Source organism: Pinus tabuliformis, chromosome 9, assembly GCF_031772625.1.
Source record: "Pinus tabuliformis cultivar Carrire ecotype Pingquan chromosome 9, CPIR1, whole genome shotgun sequence".
NCBI lineage: Eukaryota > Viridiplantae > Streptophyta > Pinopsida > Pinales > Pinaceae > Pinus > Pinus tabuliformis.
Genome location: NC_142307.1, coordinates 1,141,941,652 through 1,141,967,329, shown reverse-complemented (window position 1 = coordinate 1,141,967,329; position 25,678 = coordinate 1,141,941,652). Strand labels below are relative to the sequence as shown.

At 33.5% G+C, this 25,678-nt stretch overlaps 1 protein-coding gene and 1 pseudogene across 1 annotated transcript; both read left to right on the top strand.

The window, feature by feature from the left end:
* LOC149152667 (subtilisin-like protease SBT2.5 pseudogene) overlaps positions 1 to 11,057 on the top strand; it is a 38,389-nt pseudogene extending 27,332 nt beyond the window's left edge.
* A 933-nt stretch (positions 11,058 to 11,990) lies between these two features.
* On the top strand, positions 11,991 to 15,570 carry LOC149152666 (protein ABIL1-like). Its single transcript, XM_089443563.1, is given in 7 exon segments — positions 11,991 to 12,008; positions 12,999 to 13,081; positions 14,347 to 14,497; positions 14,701 to 14,800; positions 14,902 to 14,994; positions 15,186 to 15,270; positions 15,531 to 15,570. Coding segments are annotated over 7 exon segments (570 nt in total).
* The last annotated feature ends 10,108 nt before the right edge of the window (positions 15,571 to 25,678 follow it).

The window sequence follows — 25,678 nt, the reverse complement described above, 5'->3', positions numbered from 1 at the left end:
TGATGGAGTTTAAAAGACTGTTATTTTTTCTTTCTCAACACGAGTCTTACTATACCAAACATTGTGATCCTTCTAAGTGAGTAATAGAGCTTATATATTATTTATATATGTACTCGGGTACTTATGAATACAAACCACAAAAAACTGAAAACTTCCTTAGCCAGCAAACAAAACTTGGATATAGGTTTCTGAGATTTGGTTTTGATTTCAAAGTAGTCTCTTTTCTTGCTTCAAGGACTATCCCTAGTCCTTCTTAACTCAGAATGTGCCCACTTTTTTATGCATAAAACTTACAAAATTCACTAATTTTGGGGATGCCATTTTTGGATCTCTCTAATCATACATATATTCACTTTTCTCCATAGTGATCTCAACTACTATATCTATGTTCAAAATTCAAACTTTATATAGGTGACTGTAAAAAATATTCCAAATTTTGGTCTTGTTATTTTTATGTATGCACGGGTCTTTGTGACTGCAGTTTCAAGTTGATCCTTTTAAGTATGCTTACATTGCCTCCAATCATCTCGACACTTGGTCCTTTTCTTGCTAGTTGTCTAGCCCTAAAATGTGTCTCTATTTCTTGATGTGATTATCCACAAAAATGCATATTCTTATGAAGATTTAGGATCCCTGAGGTCACAGATTATTCTGATTATAAATTTGATTTCATACCTTAAAATATATTATGAGCACTTTTCTCCTTCTACCAAATTATTCAACCTTGAATGGGCTATTAATCTAGTATTTCGGTCTTCAAGAATAATGATCCTAATACTCTCCAAATTACTTAACTCGTATTGTTCAAGCATGCGGCCTAATCACAGGGGACATGGCCATAATGTCAACTTCTTTTCTCAAACCTTTCCTTCTAGAAAATCAGTCCTAGGGAATTAGTCGTCTACTATTATTGTGACCTTCTAAATTCCCTTATGCCAATGAACCTTGCTCTGATACCATGTTGATAAATCTAGGACAACTTAATTAGTGGTTATATAATTTGATTTCTTTAGTCTTTGACACTATCTTTTGATGTTTCTTATCAATTAGTCTTTGTAACTATTATCAATACAAATGCAAATCAATGAAGATCAAAAACACAACAAATAGGCACGTAGCCAGGAAAAACCCCCATGGAGGGGAAAACCCAGTCAAACTCTTCCACTAGTAGATTCAAATGAGATTGAGATAACCAAGACTTTACACGCTCTCCTTCAACCATCAAGTCAACTTCCCAAGTCAAACTTTTAGTCAAATCTTCTTTAATTAAAATATTCCTTTAGTCGACATCATCGTTTCAAAAAAATATTGACCTTCTCCCCAACCTTGAAGCTTATTCCTCCAATTATCTTAGTCTCATAGCATGTATGAGAGAATGTGACAAAAACTTTAGAATTTCTCTTCCTTCACTAGACTTATTGTCTTCTTTGTTGGTCCTTTTGATGATTGGACAGAGGCTTCCCTTAGTATTTCACAATTTCTTCTTTTATCTAAAATTTTAGATCAAATCATCTATATCTTTCTCTCAAACAAGGTCTAGTTCCTACCTATATATAGTGGTTTGAGGCTCCATTATTAGGCTGAGTTGAATTGTGGGTAGGATGACTTGATGGTGGAGGAAATTGGGACAAAATAATTCCATTTCTTGACATGCTCATAAAATAAAATAATTTTTCTTTTTATAATTATTTTCCTTTTGTTGCCAAATATATTACATCATGACTTAAATACAATTATGAAGACAAAAAATAGTTACATTCTTTAACAAACCAGAACTATTAGGCCATAACATAGATGCAATTTGAAGTTTACAGTCATCATGCCTTTATTAAGTATTAATTATTAGTGTTTTGTAAATTATGTTTAACTTTAGATATTTTTTACAGAAGCTTTAGAATCCTCTACAAAGGGTTGCCATTTTTTTTAGATGACAAGGTCCTAGTTTTTGACCAGTTTATAAATATCATGTTTTCAAATCTATATTTTTTTATTCTTATGCTACCTAGTGTAGATGAAACAACTTTCTAATGCAAAATGTACCCATTATTGTCATTGAAAAAATCCAAGGAACATGTACAATTTTCTGTTTGTTTTTCAAGTTGTATGTGTCCTCCAAAGATGACTATAGCCTTAACCTTTGTCTTGAGAAACTATGACCGAGGGGCATCAAAATCACTTGAGGATTGCACTTGGCCTAGGCTACATTATCCATGAACATTACTAGATTTTTCATGCAGAGTTTTGAACCGATGACTTTCACATCACATAGTGACTTAACAATACACCCCATCATCATCTATTCTACACCCCATGGGAAAGAAACATGTACAAATTTGAGTTACAATGACAAAATATATTGTAGTTTGAAATAAGAGAGTCTTCCCAATGCATAATGGAGCTAGATTTTAAAATTTTGATACTACATTTTCATCCTTTGCAAGCATCTCTTCAGTTGAATTTGAATGATTCAAGGAGAATTAGTCTTAAATCTAATAAAAAATTGTAGGAAATTCTATTATTGTGGTATCAAATAAAACCTTTCAAAGTTACAATGTAAAAGAAGAGATACTACATGTAAAATATGGTGGTAAATAAGGAAAGTATGGCTCATTTAGGCTTATGTTCCAATTGCATTAAAATGGCCTACACAATTGCATTAGAATGATTTAAACCAATCGTACAGATATGAATTATCTATATACAATGTAAAATTCCAACTAAATGTAACTTTGTCATTCTTACAAAGAGAAATCATCATGATCATAAAAAATGTTAAGTCAAATTTGAGTTACTAGTTAAGTAAAAGAATCTAATGGATGTTTTTATTATGAAATACACTTTAACCAAGTTTGTCTATCTATTTTAAATTATGTGCTCACCTCTAAGGACATCATAAAAAAACTAGAAACATAAGTGCATTTGTTCATACCACTCACTACCTTAATTAGTTAGTGGGGTTAAGCTCCATGTGTGTCTCTACCTTTATGTTTCTATCACTCTTGAGTTAGTGGACTTACATACTAATAGATCACTTATTATTCCTCTAATTTTAGTTGGGGAGCATAGGAAGACATGCTTTTGATGCATGCGTCTAGATACATAATATATTCATATTTACTTATTCTTTGACAATTGTTGCATACTAAGAGTACTAGATGTTGTTTGAAGTTACAAAGTAAAGCCAACTAGTGTTCCCATGGTAATTATAGTGATTGAAGTTGGATTATATACTAAATACCAAAGGAACGATATATTAATTTACTATCATAATAATGGTGATTGTAGAGAGACTCCTAGGTCACACCACATAAATAGGTATAAAGAAGAATGCCAAGGGTAGGGAAAGTAGGTCCATAAGTTAGCCACATATGATTACTAAGAAGAATAAGCCCAACATCCAAATTTTGTCATTAAATAATTGAAAGGGTGCCAAAATCCAAGGATATATAAAAACATACATATTACTCAAAAGATTTTTGCATTTTGCCTTAGTGAATCTTCATTAACTCTGTTGTTAGTGGGTCCTCTTGAAACTATTATGTCTAAATTTAGCTATTCCATTTCGGCCATATGTCATTTGAGTAAGTCCCTAATTATATTATTGAGTGCAACAAACTTAGGATCCTAAGTATGACTCATCAAACATCAAATTTGAATACTTTTCAACAATTAGGCAAAAATGTTATGGAAGAGTTCAAAATTTCAAAATAAAGAAAAGAAGTGCAATTTTATTATACTAGCATAACAGTCATAATTTACTTATACCATGTATAGCCTAAACTCTATACAAATGTGTTCACATTTCAAACCTTATGTGAAGCAATGAGGATATTAAAACATGTACTTGATGTGTGAAAGAGTGTATATTATAAGTAGAAAATAATGCCCAAAACACCTATGACCATTAGAGTGTGCAAGTCTTGCATTAGATAGTTAAAGTGATTTATATGCATTACTCTTCTAAATTCTATAAAAAGGGAAGCCTATGAGAATTAATAGGGTGTAATATACCCATGGTGATCTCCATACCCATGGAAGTCTAGATGGCCAATACCTCTTGCCTACATCCATAAGGGTTTAATGTAGGTTCCACCTTATTATTGACACTAGCGTGATGACAAATTTGAGAGGATTGAAGAGAAAAAGGGTTGCTCACGGTTTAGGGGCTCAAGTGATCTTCGTAAATACAACTATAGTAAACATATGGAAAAAAATATTAAGATGGTTTGTTCCTTTTGATTTCTTGTTAGCCTACATGAATATATTCCTATAGACCTATTCCATCCAAAGCTAATTGAAATCTATGGATGGCTCAACATTCCATTGTAATAGTCCCATACATACATTATTCATTGTAATGAGAGGGGTGACATGAACAATGAACTAAATGGAGGTAAAAACAGTAAATATTAAGAAGGATTAAAATATGTGTGTACAATAGTCACTTTAATCTAAGATAAATGACACTTTGGTTTATATTATTTGGTATATAGGTTTTGATATTTCCACAATGTAGAATTAAAACATGCATTAGTTATGCATTAATTAGAACACGATATTGGTAACTTCACAGGATTTGATGTGAACTATTAGGTTATGCACTACCTTTAATGTTGAATACTTTAGAGGCATGTAAGGAATATATGCAACCACATGCAAGTCATTTAGACAACCCTAATCATCAATTTTTAAATAGATCTTTTTATTTCTAAAATAAACTATCATCATCTGCATCAATCATTGCATTGAGAATTCAATACTCTATAATTGAAGAAAAAGATGAAAGTGGTGGGAGGAAAAAACTTAAGATGAAACTGAAAAGTGATATGTCCCACATAATTCTTTAAGTAAGAATCCAAATAAATGAAAATTCATAAAAAAAAAAAGGAAGTCAATTCATCAAACCAAAAGAGAAAATGACATAAAATCCAATTAACATTAATGATGTAAATATAAACATAGGTATAATCTTGAATATTTCTTTACATAATTTAAGTAATAAAATTTAAAATTATAAACTAAATGTAAAACATTATTAATGTTACCACAATTAATTTATTTTATTAAAAATTTTAAAAAATATGACCCATTTAAACCTCACTTTCTATGTATATAAAATAATTAAAAAAATATCACCATTTAAGCCCCGCTTTCTATATATACATTTTTTTTTCCTAAAATAATTAGATTATTTCATAATATTGTAACTAAATACACATCTAACATAATTTTTTTCCAAAAATGAGACGTGATTTTATTTAACAGTATAAAAACAAGCACCGTTTTAAAAACTCATTGGCGTCAATCCCTACCATTTTGTTCATATAATCATTGGTTTTCATCATTAAAAAGTGAGCTCCACGTTCATGTCCATTTCACTTCATTCTAATTAATCAAAAGAGTAAGAAAACCATGAATAATTTGTTTTCCTTTTGACTTCACATATTTCAACCATCAAAATTTATGTACACTATTGTTACTTTTCTTTTTTAATATTTGTTTTCCAAAGTATCCCTAAAGTCCATAAATCTTATTTTAAAGTACATACTACTTCCATAAATATAAATGACAATGTGCACTTTACATGAACTCTCTCTTCATCTGTTGGTGTAGCTCTAGATGTGTCTGCGAGTTAAGGAGATTGAGGAGGCAAAGCAAATCAATCAACATAAAGGAGATTAAGGAGCATATTTTTGATGATGTGGAAAGAAAAATGTTAATGTTGGATGATGGAGAAATAACATATGATTTTATATATTACTATAATATTATAAATGTTTTTTGTAATTTAATATGGGGAAAGATGTAATTTTTTTAATGTTTAATATAGAGTTGATAAGAAAAATAGTTTTGAAGGTTAACTCAATTGGTAGCATTATTTTTCTATTGAGGAGTTACAAACTTGTTACATCTAAGTTTTTATTGGAGGCTTTTGTGAGTAGAACTGTTTAGATCTTTGCCTCCAAGATCACTCACATAAAAGAATTAGTTGTCCACTGGTTTCGAACCAACAAATAAAAAGGGAAGGAAGGAGTCTAAGAACTAAAAAACTAGGTTTTGACCTAATTTTTTAGTTCTTAGACTCCTTCCTCCCCTTTTTATACCCTGTTGGATCATATTCTCTTTATCTTTTCATCCTAATGATGAACGCCATTTATTTGTTTGAAACGTGTGGTCAATCAATTATTTTATGTGATGGGTCTAGAAGACAAATATCTAAATAATTCTACTCACAAAAGTCTTAATTCAAATAGGTTCAATTCTCTCAACACCCTTAGGGTGAGGCTTTGTGGTTGAGCCAACAAGAAGTGATCCCTTCAAGTGGATCTACCTAGTGTGGTTGATTCAACAGGAAGTGACCCCTTAGAGTAGATATACATAGTACAAATATTTAGTGGATGTAACGGTCACAAATCTCTCGTATACTTGAACCACATAGAAAAAATAGAAAAAATATTTCAATATTAGTTATAAATAAAATATTTCAATATCCACTTTAAATGAAATATTTATATATAAATTATATTTACACATACAAATAAATTATTAATTACTTTTAATAAAAACATTCCTTATTGAAATCACAAAAACAAATCAAATATTAAACAAATCTCTCTTAATTATAGAATATATAAAACCAATTCTATCTTACAAAATTATTTATATAATATTTATTTTGGAATATTGAAAACGTAAAATCTATTTTCTCTAACATGATGAAAAAAATTTGAAGCTAACAAGTTTCTCCACGAAGACTTGGAACACCCCACCTTCTCATTTCATAAATATTGGTTTTATTTTATTATACTTAATTTACTTCTCATTTTCATGAATTTTGGTAAAAAATGACCTTCTAACATTTATTTTGTTTTTCATTGTTTATGGAAATTTGCAACATCTTGTATTATATATCGAGAGTGTATTATATATCTAGAGTTTAAATGATGACTTTAAGGAAATAAGTTAACTTAGAAATCTTTTGCTTGGCGAGTTACTAAAATATTGAATATTTAATCTCTTAGATTTATCCATCTTTTCATTAAAGAATAATATATGTTGGTTTTTCTAAAATTTATTAGAGACATTATTTTTTATTGTATTAGAATTTTGTTTTTGTAATATATAGGTCTTATAGATTATGGGATAGTCGATACGTTATTTGTTTAAAAAATATTAATAAAAATATTTGAATAACTACGATAAATAAAATACTTTAATTTTTACATTAAGTGAAATGTTTTAGGAACACATTTATAAATGATAATGATAGTTAACATTTAATGAAAGGTAAGATATTATTTAGATGTATTTAATAAAAATTATGCAAAATAATTATTAAAATAAGAATTCCATGTTCATCATATTTTTGTTGAGTTAGAAAGTTAGGAAGATTGATATGACAAATATATTAAAAATATGATCTAATTTGTGTATATCATGGCTTCTTAAGAGACGTTGTTTTTAGCTTCAATCCTCTTAACTTCACAAAGATGATATTCGTTTCAACCCATGGTGTTTTGAGTATTGTGTAATGTCTGGTTTCACTATGTTACTCATGAAAGTTTGTTCCTATTTTACCAATATTGATTGTCTTCTTTATGCTAGTTGGAATGGATACTTTTGATCTTCTAAATTAGGGTTGATCGCTTGGTTTTAGTCTCTTGAATTTCTTTTATCCTCTAATTATTTATCACACCATAAATTCTCTTTAAATTTAGATATAATAATATTTTTAATATCAGTATTCTTCAAAATGACTTCTTATTCCCCAAAGATTTAGGTAAGATTTTGGCATCTTTGTGCCATCCCCATTTGAGCCATAGGTGGTTTTGGCTTGTGTTCAAATTAACTTTAGGGAACATCTTGTCTTCCATGTTGTTTATCTTATTCTTGTATATTAAGTAGATAATCATATTCATGGCATCAATGGGGAATGATTCACCTCTATAAGGAGGATAGGATTGAATGTATTTCCTTTAATTTTGACATTATAGGTTATAAAATTCTTTTCAATGTATTTCTTGTATATTATGTATCTAATCATATCCATGGTCTCAATGAGGAATGACTCGCCTCTATGAGGAGCATAGAATTGAGTGCATTTCCTTTAATTTTGATATTACAGGTTATAAAATTATTTTGAATCTATTGTATTTTTCTCCAATATTTTCCATCAGTAGTACATCCCCAAACTTTACAAGTGAAAAAAAGTTGATGAGAGTCTCAAACATGATAATTTCCTTATTTGATAGGCTAAGGTCCACTAATTACAATAATTTTCAAGCTCATAATAAGCTTTCTTCTTTATCTCAACACTATTATTCCAATTGAATTTGTGATGAATATTAATCCTAAAATATTTATATGAAGACATGTTGTCCAAATTATTATGGCAGTATATGAAAATATTGCAAATGATATTGTTAGTGATCTTGTGCAGATTAAAGTTCTATGTCCTCTATAGAAAAGCCATAGTAATATAACATGAGCTTTTGTTAGTGATCGTGTGGAGACTAAAGTTATATGTCCTCTCTAGAAAGGCCACAAAAATATCACATCAGCTCATGCTAAATAAAGTGGCCAATGAGTTTATGGCACGCCCTTGATCATACATAGTTTAAATAAAATGTGAAGTTTACCAACAAACATGAAATTCCACACCCATCAAGAGGCACATACCTCATTTTTATAATATTGATAATTGTCATCCAAGATTCTATTCTAATTACACCAAAAGTCATTTTCTCTATTGGTTTGGGATGGGTAAATAGTGTTCACCCTAGCCAATGGGATAGCTTTAATTTCCTTTACAACTAGTTAAACTATTCCATCTGTTTGTCTCTCCAACCAACAAAAATTTTCCATCTATACAACTTGCTTTCAAACCATTTTTCCCTACCCGCACGTTTTTTCATCTCTCGACTGACACAACATCCTCTTCCATAATTATTTGCAAACATTTCCCTCCCTTACACATCTTCTTCTCCTCATCTTACCTGCTTTAGACTTTATCTCCACTGATACAGAGGCTCCATATAAGGCTTTGAGGACTATTGTGTCCAGATAGAAACTTGATAGTAAAAGTGAAGTTGTTGAATTCTATTCTCTGCACCTAGAAAAGCAACATGACATGCTTATAGAGGAGCATAGAGGAGCATCTTGAGATTGGTAGCTTTAAGAAACTTTACATCTACCGTAATACTCTCAATGCATTTGTTGTGAAAATATCTCTGGAACAGGTAGAAAAAATGAGGAAAACTACAGGAGTAAAACATGTCCAAAAGGATTAGAAAGTTAAAAGGTTGAAAACTCACATGCCAGAGTTTTTGGGCCTTCCATCTGGAGTGTGGCCAAGTGGAGGAGGGGAAGAGAGAGAAGGGGAAGGGGTTGTTATTGGAATTATTGATACAAGGATCTACCCTCAGCATCCAATCTTTTCAATTCACAATTATCCATATTATGGACCTATTCCCAGCCATACAAGAAAATGCAAGGTTAACCATGATACTAATAAGAAATTATGTAATGGGAAGATTGTTGGTGCTCAACATTTTGTAGCTGCTACGATTGTAGTAGGATAATTTAACCTTTCTTATGATTTTGTTTCTCCTATCGATGGGGATGTGCATGGAAGTCATACAACTGCAATAGTAGCAGGGAATTATGGAGTGCCAATGAGGATGCATGGATACGAATTCAAGAAGGCAAGCGGCATGGATCCTCATGCTCGTATTGTTGTCTATAAGGCCTTGTATATGCAATTTGGAGGTTTTACTACAGACGTGGTGGCTACAATTGATTAGGCTGTTGAAGATGGTGTAGACAATTTGAGCCTTTCAGTTGGACCAAATACTCCAGATGGTCAAAGTGCTAGATTTTTTAATCCTTTTAATGTTTCCCTTCTTTTTCTTGTCAAAGAAGGAGTTTTTGCAGAGCAAGCCGGAGGAAATAATCATCCATATCACAAAACAATGGTATCCTTTAGTCCATGGATAACTTTAGTAACAACTAGTGTAGATGATTGTTGCTACAAAAATACACTTTTTCTATGAAATTGAAAATATTTTTGAGGGATTGGGATTTCACCCCCGACACACAAAGGTCTATATTATGCTCTCACTGTAGGAACTGATGCAATGCTCAATTCTTCTTATGTGATATCCAGTCCATGTGACTGCCAAAACCCTGAAGCTCTTAACAAGACTATGATTCAAGGGAACATTCTAGTTTATGGATATTCATACAACTTTGCATGTCGTGTTGCCTCTATAAGGTGCCTGTCAGAAATTGCAAAGAGTTGAGGTGCAACCGAGTTCATTCTGGATGTGTAGAATCCGTCTTCGGGTCCTAAATTTGATGCAATTCTAGTGGGAATTCTCGGAATTGTTATAAAAGAAGTAGATCAAACACATATTCTTGTAGATTACTATAACAGATCAACAATAAGGGATCCATAAGGTGAAATCACAATTTTTGGAGCTAAGGCTTCCATTGGAAATGGGTTAAAGCTTATATATCAAGGTACAACTCCTCAGGCAACATTCTATTCTTCTAGAGGGCCAGATATTAAGAATTCCATCTTTCAGGATACCAATGTTTTAAAGCCAAATATTTTGTTTCCTCGTTCTCTAATATGGGAAACATGGTCTCCTATTGGCATTCATGAAGTCAATTATCAAGGAGAAGGATTTTCCATGATGTTAGGGACAAGGATGGAGACACCACATATAGCTGGCATTGGAGCTTTGATGAAGCAGAAGCATCATGATTGGAGCCCTACTCCCATCAAGTCAACATTACAAATAACATCACTAGTTGTTGAGCACATGGGGAAGCCCCTACAAGCACAAAATCAATATAGAGAAGTTATTCCAATAACTCTTATTGCCACCACACCCTTTGATTGTGGGAGTGGTGTAGTGAACCTTAACGCTACACTTGATCCAGGCCTCATTGTTTATGCAGCATATGAATATTATGTAAGATTTCTCTATTCAATTTCAAGTATTGATAGAAATGTTGTTGTACACATTACTAGTTCAGCCTATGCCCTATGAAGGAAGCCCTGTACAATGTAGAAGAGAATTGATAGGAAGTATAGGAACATATTGAGGAAATGGGAAAGGGAACTTGAGTCTAGAAGAGTGTGCAATTCTCACAATCACAATAAAATTATTGATGTAGAGCTTGATGATGTCGTCAAGTGAGTGCTCCAGGTTGAGAAGAGGTCGTTGGACTAGTAGTGGGGGTTGTAACCTGTAAAGAACCCTTTATAATAGCTATTCTACCATTCAATATTGAAGAGCCCTTAGAACGGAAGAACCTCACGAAATGATATTGATTGCCTGGACTGGGCATGGAGAGGAGTTGTTATAGCTCTACAATGAACTATGAAACTGAAGAGATGAATTGATATTGAGGTTGCAAGCATGAGGGGCAACACTCAACTCATCTTATGCTATCTGTTATAGCATGAGATGTAGTCACTGTATAATTCCATTTCATTTGTTTGTTGTAACTTGTTTTAGATATTTGCATTTGTCTTCATTTCTCCATTTGCAATTTTTTATTAACTTAAAAAAATTGAAAACCCTTTTTCAGAAAATACATTTCATCTTATCTTTACATTTTTCATGATGCTGGAACGAATTTAAGGAAAACATCATCCTACAAATATTTGGAAGTGAAACTGTCTAATGTTGAAAGGGTTATCTCAATTTTTTGATGGTTTGATTTGTCAGTGTTCAGGGGCTCAAAATTATGCTCAAAAATCAAAGTGTCAGAATTTTGTTGAACTTAGCTTCAGATCGAAGAGCTCGTCATTTTGATTCCAATGGTGTGAATGACACTCAAATCTGAGCTCGTATGCAGAAGTTATAGCAACTCAAAGATCACATTTAACTTGCTCACATGGAAGGATTGAATGATGTGGCAAGGTTCTTCAGTCAATGAGGAAGCGCTAAGTGGCAGGCATCCATTATCCCCCTCGCATGTCGCAAATTGCAACTGTAGGTAGATCATGTTAAATAATCAATGTCAAGTAAGGCCGGGGTTTCAATGTGATAAATCACAATCGCACTTCGCAATAGGGAAAGCATTGCATAAATCGGCACTCGACAGGTGTCAGGTTGCGATGTGATTGTAATTGCACATCGGCGAAGGGAAGAATTGAAGATAATCGACCCCTAGCATACCCGAGTTGTGATGTGATATCATAATAAAAAATCACAACATGATGCAGAGTCTCGCTTTATGATTTCCACTGATTCTCTGCTAATGGTGAAATGCAATATGTTTCATATGTGAGAGGACTATTGGTTGCGATTAATTATTCCACTGGGTTCGCCAGATCAAAACCGCACAATCACACATTTCTGCCTTGGTCATAGACCATAAGCCTGCATAGCTCCACCGATTGTGATTTGCGATAAGACAGTGGGTGTCAAGGGATTAAGACTGACTGCGCGGAAAAATTCTGGCTCGGTTAGCAGATTTTTAGAGTGGAATGTGGCTTTCTATTGGATGTGGAGGAATTTGTGGAAAGAATAGTGGGAGAACTAAGAGAAGTCATAACTTCTTCAATTTTCGACCCAATTGGATGAAAAAAGAGGCTAGATAGACATTTTTTAGTAGTCTGGACTAATTGGAGGAGGTTTCAGAAGCATTTGAGCATTGTAAACACAAATTTTTACAATTTTGAGCATAATAGAGAAGTCCAAGCCATTGGAAAATGGACCAAGGAGACATAACCCAGGAGGGGTGAACTCCTTTATCATGTGCTTATTGTAATATATTTTTGATGATGTTCTATACATGTTTATGTTGTTGTTCAATTTCTTGTTTATGTGAAATTGCTCATAAAATTAACATAAAAATCTTCATTTCAATTGCAAAAATTGATGAATCCTTAACCACAATGAAAGAATTTTGTTTATAATATCAGGAATATGTTAGCACTACAAACTAATATTCTAAATCAGATCAGTCACTAATTGTAGGAACTCAAGAATTTAAGGCCACAACTTTATTCTGCAGCAAAGTATTGTGAAATGTCATATCTTCATAATGAATAGAAATAGACGTATGCCTTCTTACACTTTCTTTGTTATTGTAGCCTTTTGTGCATGGTTGGATAATGATTATGTCTTCCAGTTGAGCCTGAGTTGATAGGATTGCATCCATGGTCTTGGAAAATAACTGATTAAGAATAGAATAATACAATGTCTTTAGATTTAGCATAGTCATGAGCATTTTATAGATGGCTTTAATCAAACAATGCTTTTCCTATGCTTCCACACAAAGAATTCTTGTAGCGACTTGTGTTCATCTTGCTAGCTTTTTCCATCTATAAAATTGATGAAACAAAATCACTAGAGGCCAATATCTGAGTCAAAAAATTTGATGTGAACTCTTATTTAACTAGTAAGTTATAATTCAATATTTTTTCTCTGAGAAAAGTCAAACATATAGTAAATAATGTGAAGAACTATCACCCCAAGAATTTCTTCATCTTGGGTATGTTCAATAGAATTCTCTAAAAAGTTAAATTGGTTGGAATTTTGTTTGAAAGCATGACATGATATCAACTATAATATGAATTTACACAGTAAAGAATCATCGATAAGGAGATCAAATGATCCAATATGTTTGAATTTTTGGATATTGTAGATCATTCTTGATTAACAAGCCACTTGATCGTAGATTCTTGTTGCAAGTCTCTTGTGAAATAGAATGTAAATTTGTTGGTTGCCCCCTGGGATGCCAGGAAACTAGGTAGATTGTGGCACAGTTTCTTTGATATTAGGTGTACCATGACACAATTCCAGCCACCATTAGCACTTAGGAATGCACAACAGTAATGTTCCAACCAGTAGTGCATTTTCAAAATTTACTTCACTTTCAATTTGAACACCTGAGAGACGGGAGAAAAAGAGAAATTTTTTAACAATCAAAATTGTTTATTCAAAATTTTGGAGAATTTAGAGGAGATTGAGAAAGTATGTCCACTATTATAGGGATTCTATGCTTGAACTTGACATGAGTTGCATTTCTCTGAGTGTACCTCAATAGTCACTTTAAAGTTGAAATACTCATAGCTTTAACATGAATTATTTTGTTAAGCTCTAGTTATGATAAACTTATCATTTTCATATGAAATTCAAAACCATCCTTATAAGCAACCCTAACTTTCAAGGATATGCACTGAACAACTTATATAGATGACATCTTTACTTGCATTTATGGTTGCCAGGAGACCAACATGTAGATATGAGTTAGATAAATAATATTCCTCATTTTCTTTTATGACCACATGTTTTAATAGAGGTTCATCTTTCCTTTATGTAGTGTTTTGGAAAATTTGAAAGATTATGCAGTAAAGGCTCTGGTTAATGATGTTGATCATCTAGGCACTATTGCTTACAAGCTTAACGACCTCCTCAGTCAGCAAAATACAGAACTATCAACTACAGAACTTAAGATAGCTTGCCTTGATCAGGTATTTCTGTGTACAATATAAATTTATTTGGTCGCTACACTCAACCAAGCACTTTGAGTGGGTTGGTTGGTTAGATCAGATTTTAGCACATTTGACCATGATGTTGTAAACTTGCTTTTGCTCTCTTTTGTGCTTGAATCACATATAAGTTATCTAAACATGTTGAGATATTCACCCATGTGACATTTTTTTTGTAATTTTAGAGGCTTCACACTTATCAAGAGTATAATGATAAGGAGGGTATGAAGCAACAGTCACTCGTAAATAGTATCCCAAGATACTATAAACACTATATTTTACCATGTAAGTCTGAAGGTTCATCTGCACTTGACATGTCTATTATGGAAGTGTAAGTCAAAACAAATCTGATTTGATCGTTGTTTGTTGATATGTTCTTAAGACAGACCCGCCAAATGGACACTTTTATGGTTCTGCAGAGAAAGTGTATGGAATAGGACAAGAAAATGCATGGGAAAAACCCCAACCAATACCACCTGGTACACCCATTGTCCAAATAGATAAAAAAAAATTTCCCTAGTTTCATTTTGGAAGAGTTTGTTGTAATATCTTTGAATGTCTTGTTATAATAGACGAAGAAGTCATGCTTCTGCATAAGGATATTTTCCTAGTTACATATACAAATGTAATTTTGTGATGGTTGCTGCCACATATGACCTCGTGTTTCCAGGTACAAATGTGAATAGAAGTCTTTCATGGAATTTGGCAGAAAAATCTCGGACTACGTTGTATGGAAATTCTAATATTCCAAATAGGTATTACCATTTAATATTTTGATCTATGGTACATCCTAGCATTATCATGTAAGTGGATTCATCATTAAATAGATGACTATCAGTGATTGCTTTAAGGGCACAACAATATTAATAGTTGAGAAAACAATATTATTATGTTTTACAATTACCAATGGTTTCACTTATATGTCAATTATTAACATCATGAATGACCGATGACTTTTCTCTTTGATTTATTTTTCATCGTATCTCATGCAAAATCTTATACATATTTTTGGTAGCAATGAGTTCTACTCAACATCTTCTATTGCAACATCATAAACATTTTTCTTCCCAGGTTTGTGCTCTAGGAGCATTTATATTTATTTATATGTCAAAAAATTAGATTATTACAACCAAGAGCAGTGGCTTTGTTTGCAGGGTAGAGGCTTGAATTTGGTTTGCGATTGAATGTAATTATTTGCATATAAAATCATGTTTTAGCCTTCAACCTTCCTCTTAAGATCATTTATGCTTTATAGTTTAATTTTTCACTGAATGAACACTTTTATTGGGTGGCTACAGAAGCTGAAGTTTCCATTCCATCATTTTTTGGTCCACAATCTCATGTCCAGTCAGTGCTTGGGACTCCTGGTTCTACTACTCCCAATTCGTTTGGTGTTGGATGATGGGTAAGCTCAAGATCTCTAAAAAAATAGTGTAGTTTGTACTAGAATTTTCTGATTGCAGCAATGATCATTCAAACAAACCAAAGGAAATGAATTTGTGTTTTCCTTTTTAGTGCTTGTATATATGTATACCAACTATGCTGACAATAGTGATAGTTAAAGCATAGCTTTTAGGCACTTCCCTTTTTATATACACGAATATTATTATACTAGTATGTGTGATGAAATTTATATGCCTTTAGCAATGTTGGTTGCATATTTATGCCTGTTGACCATGACCATCTCCTTGACATAAGAAATGTGATAACTTAGTTTCAGTCCTGCTGGGAATTCTTCAAATCTGGATTCTGAGTGTTTCTTTTATAACACTTCATTGAATTATGATTATGTCATCATTGGTTTGATGTATCTTAAAATCTGTAGTCATGAGACTTTTTTTAGATTACTTGAATGGTTAGGCCAAAGCATGTAAAGAGATATGCTTTCAGCTTTTGAAAACTTAGACCATGATACCAGATTTCTGCCACTTTGCCTTCTATCATGTACTGTTGATCAACATAACTCAATATGAATGCTCAAAGCACATTTCAAGATCAAGAATTATGTCTATTTTCAACTGAATAAGATCAACATTCATTCTGTTGGGTGTGCCAATTTACAGTGGTAGAATTTCCTGGGTTTCCAACAATGCCCTACAATGCAGCTATTTGTAAATATTCAATGAAGGTCACAAAATTGCATTGTTGGCTTCTATATTTAAAGACATTAATGACCTTCCAAATGAAATGGATACTTTGATGAAAGCTATTCCAGTGTTCACTATTTAGCTTGGAAACATGCGAATCCTTCAAATAACGTTATATTCTTAGCAAAATATTGGGGTGGTATACAATTATAAATATGTATACCCATTTCTAATAGAGGATTATGACTTGTTTTATAGACTAATGTTCACCTATTCCACCAAAATCCATCTTTTTTCCTGAAGGTTGCATATTTTGTCAGTCCTAATGGTTGTTGAATAACATATTGTCTGCACTGTGACCAGGGTGCTTATGTATAGCCATGGGACTGCCTAATTAATTATTATTGTAAACATATGGCTTTAGCTTGACTTCTGACGTCACTTCAACAAAGCTTTTTACTGATTTTGGTATCTTGTCAGATTCCTAATATTTAAAATAATTTCTCCGAAGAGCGTACAATATTGAAGTTGTAGTGTATTTTATAGTATATATGACCTTAATACAGTGCCAAAAACATTGGTTAACTAGTGATATTAAGGTGTTTTACTTGGCAGATGCATCCCATATGCGGTAGCCCTTAAGTACAAACACTCTGCTTGTGCAGCCTTACTAAGTCCCAGTTCTGTAGAACCATTTCTTTGGCCTACACTATGGAAATCCATAAGTCAACTCAATTCAGAGGCTAAGCTCTTGTTGGAAAAAGCCCTTATGGAGGCTAATCGAGCAAGGGAGAAAAGAATTATCTTTGGACATGCCTCTTCAGTGTTTTCTTCCACTGATCAAGAAGACAACATTGAAGTTAATATTTCTGATGTGCGTTCTTGCTTCTAATCTCAAATGTCTATTGATTGGTTGGAACTTGGTAGAATTAAGACACATATCAGACTAAGAAGTTGTATCAGTTATCTGTTTTCTTCAAATGTCAAGTGACTATCATTGCAACTAATTGGTTGTCTTTGTTTGTGCCAATATGTAGGCTAGTGAATATGAGGTTTGCTGTATTTTCTTTATTCAATTGTGTACCATTGAATTTCAAGCCTGTGGGCATCAAATGTCTATCCTCTACACTTTAACATTAAGTTTTAAAAATAAACCTAATCCTACCACAACATATTTTCCTCCTCCAACTTTCCCTTTCTATCGTAGTAACATAGCACAACTAGTGGTTGTCCCTCCCAAAGAAAGTTGTGCTGACACTGATTCTTCAAAGACCAACAAGCCAACACAATCTAAGAGTTTTAGTGAGGGGAGAAAAAATTTCAAAGGAATCTCAACCAAGGGATATTTTCGGAAGATAAGTGGAAAATGATCTAGAAAAACTATAGACAATAGTGATTGGATGGAGCAAAAACCTTTATTTGTGATACCAAATATAGTAACTGAAATTTCAACGTATGCTATGGCATTACTAGCCAGTCCTTGCACTCCCATCCTTATAGATATTGCTGCTAGGATGAAACCTAAATCTTTCCAAAATGGATTTGGAAGCCTATAATGATACGTTTATTCATTCAAGAATCAAATCCTGTTTGATTAGAGTTTCTCGCATGGGCCAAGTAAGTTTATGTTCTATGGCTTGAGGGTTTCTTGATGTATGAAAGGGTTGTTTAGTAGCTGTTACGAAGGTATAAATATTTACTGAGTAGATGAATTGAATCTAAGGGAAGTTGTTTAGGATCCAGAGTTCAAACAAGAAATATGCAGGCAATATTTCAATGATGACCTTGATTTGTTTGGTATTAGTTTTTGTTGTTCAATACACCAAATCTATGGTAAAGACTCAGCATCTTTTGTTAATGTTGAAGAAGCTCTAAATACAAAAATGCAGTAGAGTAGTTGAACAATTCTTTCACAAGCATTTCACATAAGAAAAACCAAGACATTGTTTTTATGGAAGGAATATTATCTGTATCCTTTGAAATTGATACTTGAATGAAGGCAATGTGGTTACTTTTTAGCAATTGAACTTCTGTGAAAATCATGTGAGCCTTTTTACTATTTTAACCTCATCTTCAAGTGATAATTTAATTCAAACGTTACAATATAAAAACATATTTCATATATTTGATGAGAATCTCATTTAAGTGACCAGTTTACACAGTATTCCTTTATCTGAAGCTAACTCTTGACACTTAATTGCACCAAATCTAGTAAGAAATCATTACAACCCACTTTCAATAGCCACCAAAACTACCAAAAGAGGTAGAGTAGGTGAAACAGGCCTCACAAGTTTATCACAGAAGAAAAACTAATACATTGTTTCTATGGGGAGGAACATTACCTATATCCTTGTTTGAAATTGATATCTCAATAAGGCTTTGTGGTTTACTGTTTGGAAAATGAGCTTCTATGGACTTCGCGGGAGGTTGTTCACTGTTTAACCTCATCCTATAGTTGTAGCCTATAATTTACTTAAGATGTTTCAATCTAAAACTAGATTTAATAGATTTTATTAGAATCCCATTTAAGTGACCATCTTCCTCAGTATTTCTCTCTTTGAGTCTTATTCGTGACCACATAATTCACACTAAGTAGATTCCAAAAACTGGCAAAGGAAGGCACCCAAAGCTCTCTTCACTGGTGTAACACGATGATGCAGGACCCGATTCGAAATCACTTGAAATGATGTTCTAAAATGTCCAACAACGTTAATCCATCTCATGACCATAATTGAATAGCTAAAAACATTTGAACAACAAAGCTATTGAATAGCAAAAGGGTGCGATTGAACAACACTTCTCAACAGAACATCAAAATCTATAGAACAACAAAAAGGGCGTAATATATACATCACCTAAGACGGCTTGAGTAATTCATTATTCTTCCTTTAAAAATCCTTATTCCACCTTCAAATCCAAGTTCTACCCAACCTACAATTTCCTTAAGGAATTTATTTAAGGATTTGAATGTCCCGAGGTTTTCCACACGATTTCTCCTAAAACTACAGGCATATAAACATATAAAATGCTTGAGTGGAAGCGAATATAGGCTATTTAAATTAAATACACAGAAAACTCAAATTAAAACACACAACAATATTGTTTCGCATAAAATGAATAAAAAAATGTTGAAAACATAGGTTTCTTGCTTCCGACCCTTAATGGCTCGATAAAACATTTAATGGGCTCTCTCTGCTCTCGCTCTCTCTTGAAATATTTTCCAAAACCCTCAACAAAATGAATGCAAACACAATATATCCCACACTAACAATCTTCCTCCCAATAATGAAGGAATCTACTATTTTAAGAATCCAACTCCTATTTTAATTAAAAGATCTATCTACTTGGCTTGATCTCCACACAGGGAGAACCAATTTTCCATTTTATTCCTATTTAGTTTAGAAATCAAAACAAACTAACTTCTCACAATTAAAGCTTAATAAAATATTAATAATCAATTTTTTTCACCCCTTGTTAGCCACAACATGTGAACACACAATCACATTGCTGGCTAAATCTGGATACTCCTGCATTAGACTCCTAAGGAAGAAAAGTCTATTACATCATGTCTTCCGGATCCATTTGATATCTGTGTAATTATGTTGTTGTCATCCAACTAGCATCTTCATCTACCTGCCCCTTCCATTTGACTAAATATTGATAATATGTTTGGCCCCTTGTCTTCTTTGCTACTCTTTTATCCAGAATGGCTTCCACTTCCTTCTTTGTTGTCTTTGGCATCTGCTCCTCCCAGTTTGGAGTCTCAACCTTCTCTTCCATCAGTTCATCTTGTGTTTCTGTCTCTGCTTCCTTGTATGGGTACAAATCTGCAATGTTAAAAATAGGAGATATTCCAATTCCCTCTGGTAGCTCAATCTCATAAGCATTAGAGGAAAATTTCCTCAGAATTCTACATGGCCCTATCTTCTTCATTTTCAGCTTGTTATATGTCTTGATAGGAAATATTTCCTTCCTCAAGTAGACCATAACCAAATCACCTACTTGAAACTCCTTTTCTGTCCTCTTCTCATCAGCCCTTTGCTTATATTTCCTGTTGCTTTCCTGTAATCTCTGCTTAACATCTTCCTGTAATTTCTGCATTTGTTCTACAAATGATTCAGCCTTTGCACTCCTTGTCTCTTGCTGACCCAAATCTCTAAGCTCATATACTCCTCTTGGATGCATTCCAAAAACAATCTGAAATGGACTCATACCAGTACTCCAGTTAGGAGTATCGTTATAAGAAAATTCAACCTGAGCAAGTGCTAAATCCCACTGTCTTGGATTTTTATAAACCAAGCTTCTTAAGATGTTTCCCAAGCTCCTGTTCACCACTTCTATTTGCCCATCCATCTGAGGATGGTAGGCTGAGCTAAAATTGAGGTTTGTACCTAGCTTCTTCCATAAGGTCCTCCAGAAATGTCCCACGAACTTAGTGTCTCTGTCTGAAACAATGCTTACAGGAAAACCATGTAATCTTACAATTTATGAGAAAAACAAATTTGCAATATGAGTTGCATCACTAGTTTTCTTACAAGCAATGAAATAAGCCATTTTGGAAAATCTATCTACAACAACATAAATAGAATCATGCCCTCTTTGAGTTTTTGGCAAACCCAAAACAAAATCCATGCTGACCGCATCCCAAGGTCTATTGGGTATGGGTAATGGATGATATAATCTAGTATTCTGGCTCCTTCCCTTGGCATGTTGACAAATCCTGCATTTCTCAACAAACTTCTTGATATCAGTTTGCATTTTAGGCCAATAATAAAAAGCACTTACTTGAGAAAATGTCTTGTCCTACCCAAAGTGTCCAGACAATCCTCCACTGTGTTTTTCCTTAATCAGATTTTCCCTCATGGAACATTTAGGGATACACAGTTTGTTATTCTTGAACAACAATCCTCCTTGAATCAGGTAATCTAACCATTGGCTTCTATTATGAATAACCGGATTCTGAACAACTGCATATATATTCTTAAAATTTGTATCTTCTTTATACATATCAATCATTTCTTCAAATCCCAAAACACCAATCTTCAATTCATGTACAATCAGATTTAATCTACTAAAAGCATCAACAACTTTATTAGACTTACCACTTGTATGCTTGATTACAAAAGTGAAACTTTGCAAGAACTCCACCCACTTGGCATGCTTTTGGCTCAACTTTGACTGATTTTTTATAAACTGCAGTGCATGATTATTTGAATATAACACAAACTCCTTGGGTAACAAATAATGCCTCCATTTCTTCAAAGCCTGCACAATAGTGTAAAATTCCTTATCATATGATGAATACTTCTACTTGGCCTCATTTAAATTTTCACTGAAATACGCTATTGGTCTCTGCTCTTGACTTAAAACAGCTCCAATTGCTACCCCACTTGCATCGATTTCCACTTGGAAAGTTTTATCAAAATTCGGCAAGGCTAGTATAGGTTTCTCTGTAATATTTTTCTTCAATAGCTTGAATTTCTGATCCACTGCCTCTATCCATTTAAATGGTTGGTTTCTCTCCTTTATCATTTCAACTATCGGTGCACAAATTTGACTGAAGCTTCTTATAAATTTCCTGTAAAAACTTGCAAGACCATGAAAACTTCTTACCACAAATATACTTCTGGGAGTTGGCCAATTCATAATCACTTGGATCTTTTCTAGTTCCAACTTCAAACCTTCTGAGACTACAAATCCCAGGTAAAAAAGCTCCTTTTGCATAAAATTGTACTTCAAATTTATCAGTAGTTTCTCCTTCTGCAAAGTGTTTAAAATCAGCTTGAGATGTTCCAAATGTTCTTCCTTACTCTAACTGAAAATCAGAATGTCATCAAGATAAACTATTACAAATTTTCCAGCATACTCCTTCAAGACCTCATTCATCAATCTCATGAATGTACTCGGTGCATTAGTAAGCCCAAATGGCATTACTAACCATTCATATAGTCCATTGTTTGTCTTGAATGTAGTCTTCCATTCATCCCCTTCTCTAATCCTTATTTGATGATATCCACTCTTCAAATCTATCTTAGAAAAATACTTTGACCCACTTAGACAGTCCATTAAATCATCCATACGTGGTAAGGGAAATCTATACTTGATAGTGATCTTGTTTATTGCTCTGGAGTCTTTACACATGTAGCATTCACTAGTTTTCTTCGGACTAAGTACTCTTGGTAATGCGCATGGACTTAAGCTTTCTCTGATCAACCCTTTATCCAACAATTCCTCTAACTGTCTCCTGACTTCTTCATTCTCCCGTGGAGTCATTCTATATGCTACTTTGTTTGGAAAACTCGCACCAGGTATCAAATCGATATGGTGGCTGATACTTCTGATTGGTGGCAATGCACTTGGCAACTCATCAACAATAATATCAGCATAATTGTCTAACAGATCTTTAATTTCTACAGGTAAATTGTCCAAATTTGTAGAAGTCAGAATTACCTTGGGTTTTCCCACAACAACAAAACACATTTCTTTCTCCTTCTTAACTTCTTGCAGCAACTCCTTTCCACTAATCAGCAAAATGTTATTTCTAGCTATTCCTTTGTCTGCTTCGTCCTTCAAAGGAAACAATGTGTGCTTATTTCCATCCTTCTCCAAGGTATATGTATTCCTCCTACCATCATGTATGGCCTTTCTATCAAACTTCCATGGTCTTCCCAGTAATATATGGCACATGTCCATGGGCATCACATCACACAATATAACATCTTTATATGTCCCAATCTGTATCTCCACTCTGCACTATTCTGTCACTAAGAGTTGATGTCATTTTTGTAGCCATGAAACTTTGTAAGGAGTAGGATGCGCTGTCTTGGTTAATCCCAATTTCTCAACCATCTCTGTGGAAACAAGATTGTCAGTGCTCCCACTGTCAATCACAACCTTGCAGCATTTCCCTTTACACTTGCACACAGTCATGAATAAACTCTTCCTCTATGCTAGTTCATTTACTTCTTTCTCTACCTTAAGAAACACTTTCTTCAACAATAAAGATTCTCATGCCTCGGGTGGCTCTTCTTTCCTTATGACCTGTAGGTTTTATTCCTTTTTATCTGCTATATTCACATTCCTTTGGGTTGTTGTTTTGTTGTGAGGACAATCCCATGATCCATTTCCTAGTTCTCCACATAAATAACAACAAATTTCTCTTCCTTGTCCTCTACATCTCGGCACAAATATTCCTCTACTGAGGTCTCCTCTCTGTGGTGGTCTAGTACTTGAACCTCCTACTTCATTCTGTGAATGTTGAAACCTTGGTTTGGTATTTCATCTACCTCTTGCTGGACTTTTACCTCTATTCCTATGATTTTGCTTCCTCAACATCTTCTCCTCTGCCTTCAAAGCTGCTTGATAGGCATCCTCAATTGTCTTCCTACTCAACAAACTGATTTCATCCTGTATGTCATATCTCAAGCCATTTATGTATCTGGCTACCTTTTCCATATTATCTTCAGCATGTCTAGCTCTTATGCTCAGCTTGTAAAACTCCTTTGTGTACTCCTTGACAGTCATTCCTTTTTGCCTCAAGTTTTCAATTGTCTAAAAAGGTTTAGCTCGTACTCCTTTGGCATGAATTTAATTTTTAATTTACTCACCATTTTATCCCACTGCTTGATCTCTGATTTTCCATTTCTTTCTTTAGATAATTGTAACTCATCCCACCAGATGGCTGCATGTCCCTTCAATATGGTAGCTGCAAATTTCACTTTCTTCTTATCTTCGACCTCCTCATAGTCGAAGTATTTATCTAATGAACTGATCCAATCCATCAACTCTTCCACATTAAGATTTCCTTCATACAAAGGTACTTCTACCTTCGGTCTCCCACTTACTTTTTCCATTATCTTGAAAGCTTTAGCTACTTCACTTTCTTCCTCTTCTTCTTCCTCAGAAGATTCCTCGGCAGCGCTGACATCCCCTTCATCAGGTGCTCTCCTCTGAGAAGCTTCCATTGTCTCCATCCTTGTATGAAGATGTCGAATCTCATCTAGCAAAAGTGCATTGGTTACAGGCCTTCCCCGACCTATACTGGCTCCTCTCCTAGGTGGCATATTTGTTGTAATTCTTGAGGACAGAACTCAATTTTTGTGCTCTAATACCAAAATGATGTAGGACCCGATTCAAAATCACTTTAAATGTTGTTCTGAAATTCCCAACAACTTTAATGCATCTCATGACCATAATTGAATAGCTAAGAACACATTTGAACAACAAAATCTATTGATAGCAAAAGGGTGTGATTGAACAGCACTTCTCAACAGAAAAACAAAAGCTATTGAACAACAAAAAGGGCGTGGTCTGTACTTTGCCTAAGAAAACTTGAGTAATTCGTTATTCTTCCTTTAAAAATCCTTATTCTGCCTTCGAATCCAAGTTCTTCCCAACCTACAATTTTCTTAATGAATTTAATTAAGGATTCAAATGTCCCGAGGTTTTCCATATGATTTCTCCTAAAACTACAGGCATATAAACATATAAAATTCTTGAGTGGAAGTGAATATAAACTATTGAAATGAAATACACAGAAAACTCAAATTAAAACACACAACAATATTGTTCTGCATAAAATGAATAAAAAAATGTTGAAAACAAAGGTTTCTTGCTTCCGGCCCTTAATGGCTCAATAAAACATTTAATGGGCTCTCTCTCTTCTCACTCTCTCTCAAAATATTTTCCCAACCCCTCAGCAAAATGAATTAAAACACAATATATCCCGCACTAACAATCTTCCTCTCTATAATGAAGGAATCTACTATTTTAAGAATCCAACTCCTATTTTAATTAAAAGATCTATCTACTTGGATTGACCTCCACTCATGGAGAACCAATTTGCCATTTTATTCCTATTTAGTTTAGAAATCAAAACAAACTAACTTATTACAATTAAATCTTAATAAAATATTAATAATCAATTTTTTTCACCCCTTGTTAGCCACAACACGTGAACACACAATCACATTGCTGGCTAAATCTGGATGCCCCTACATCGCATGATACAATTTCCAAGATGTCTTAGTGCTATTGGCTTTACTGTTCTCTAGTACAAAATATTGGTCCATCAAAA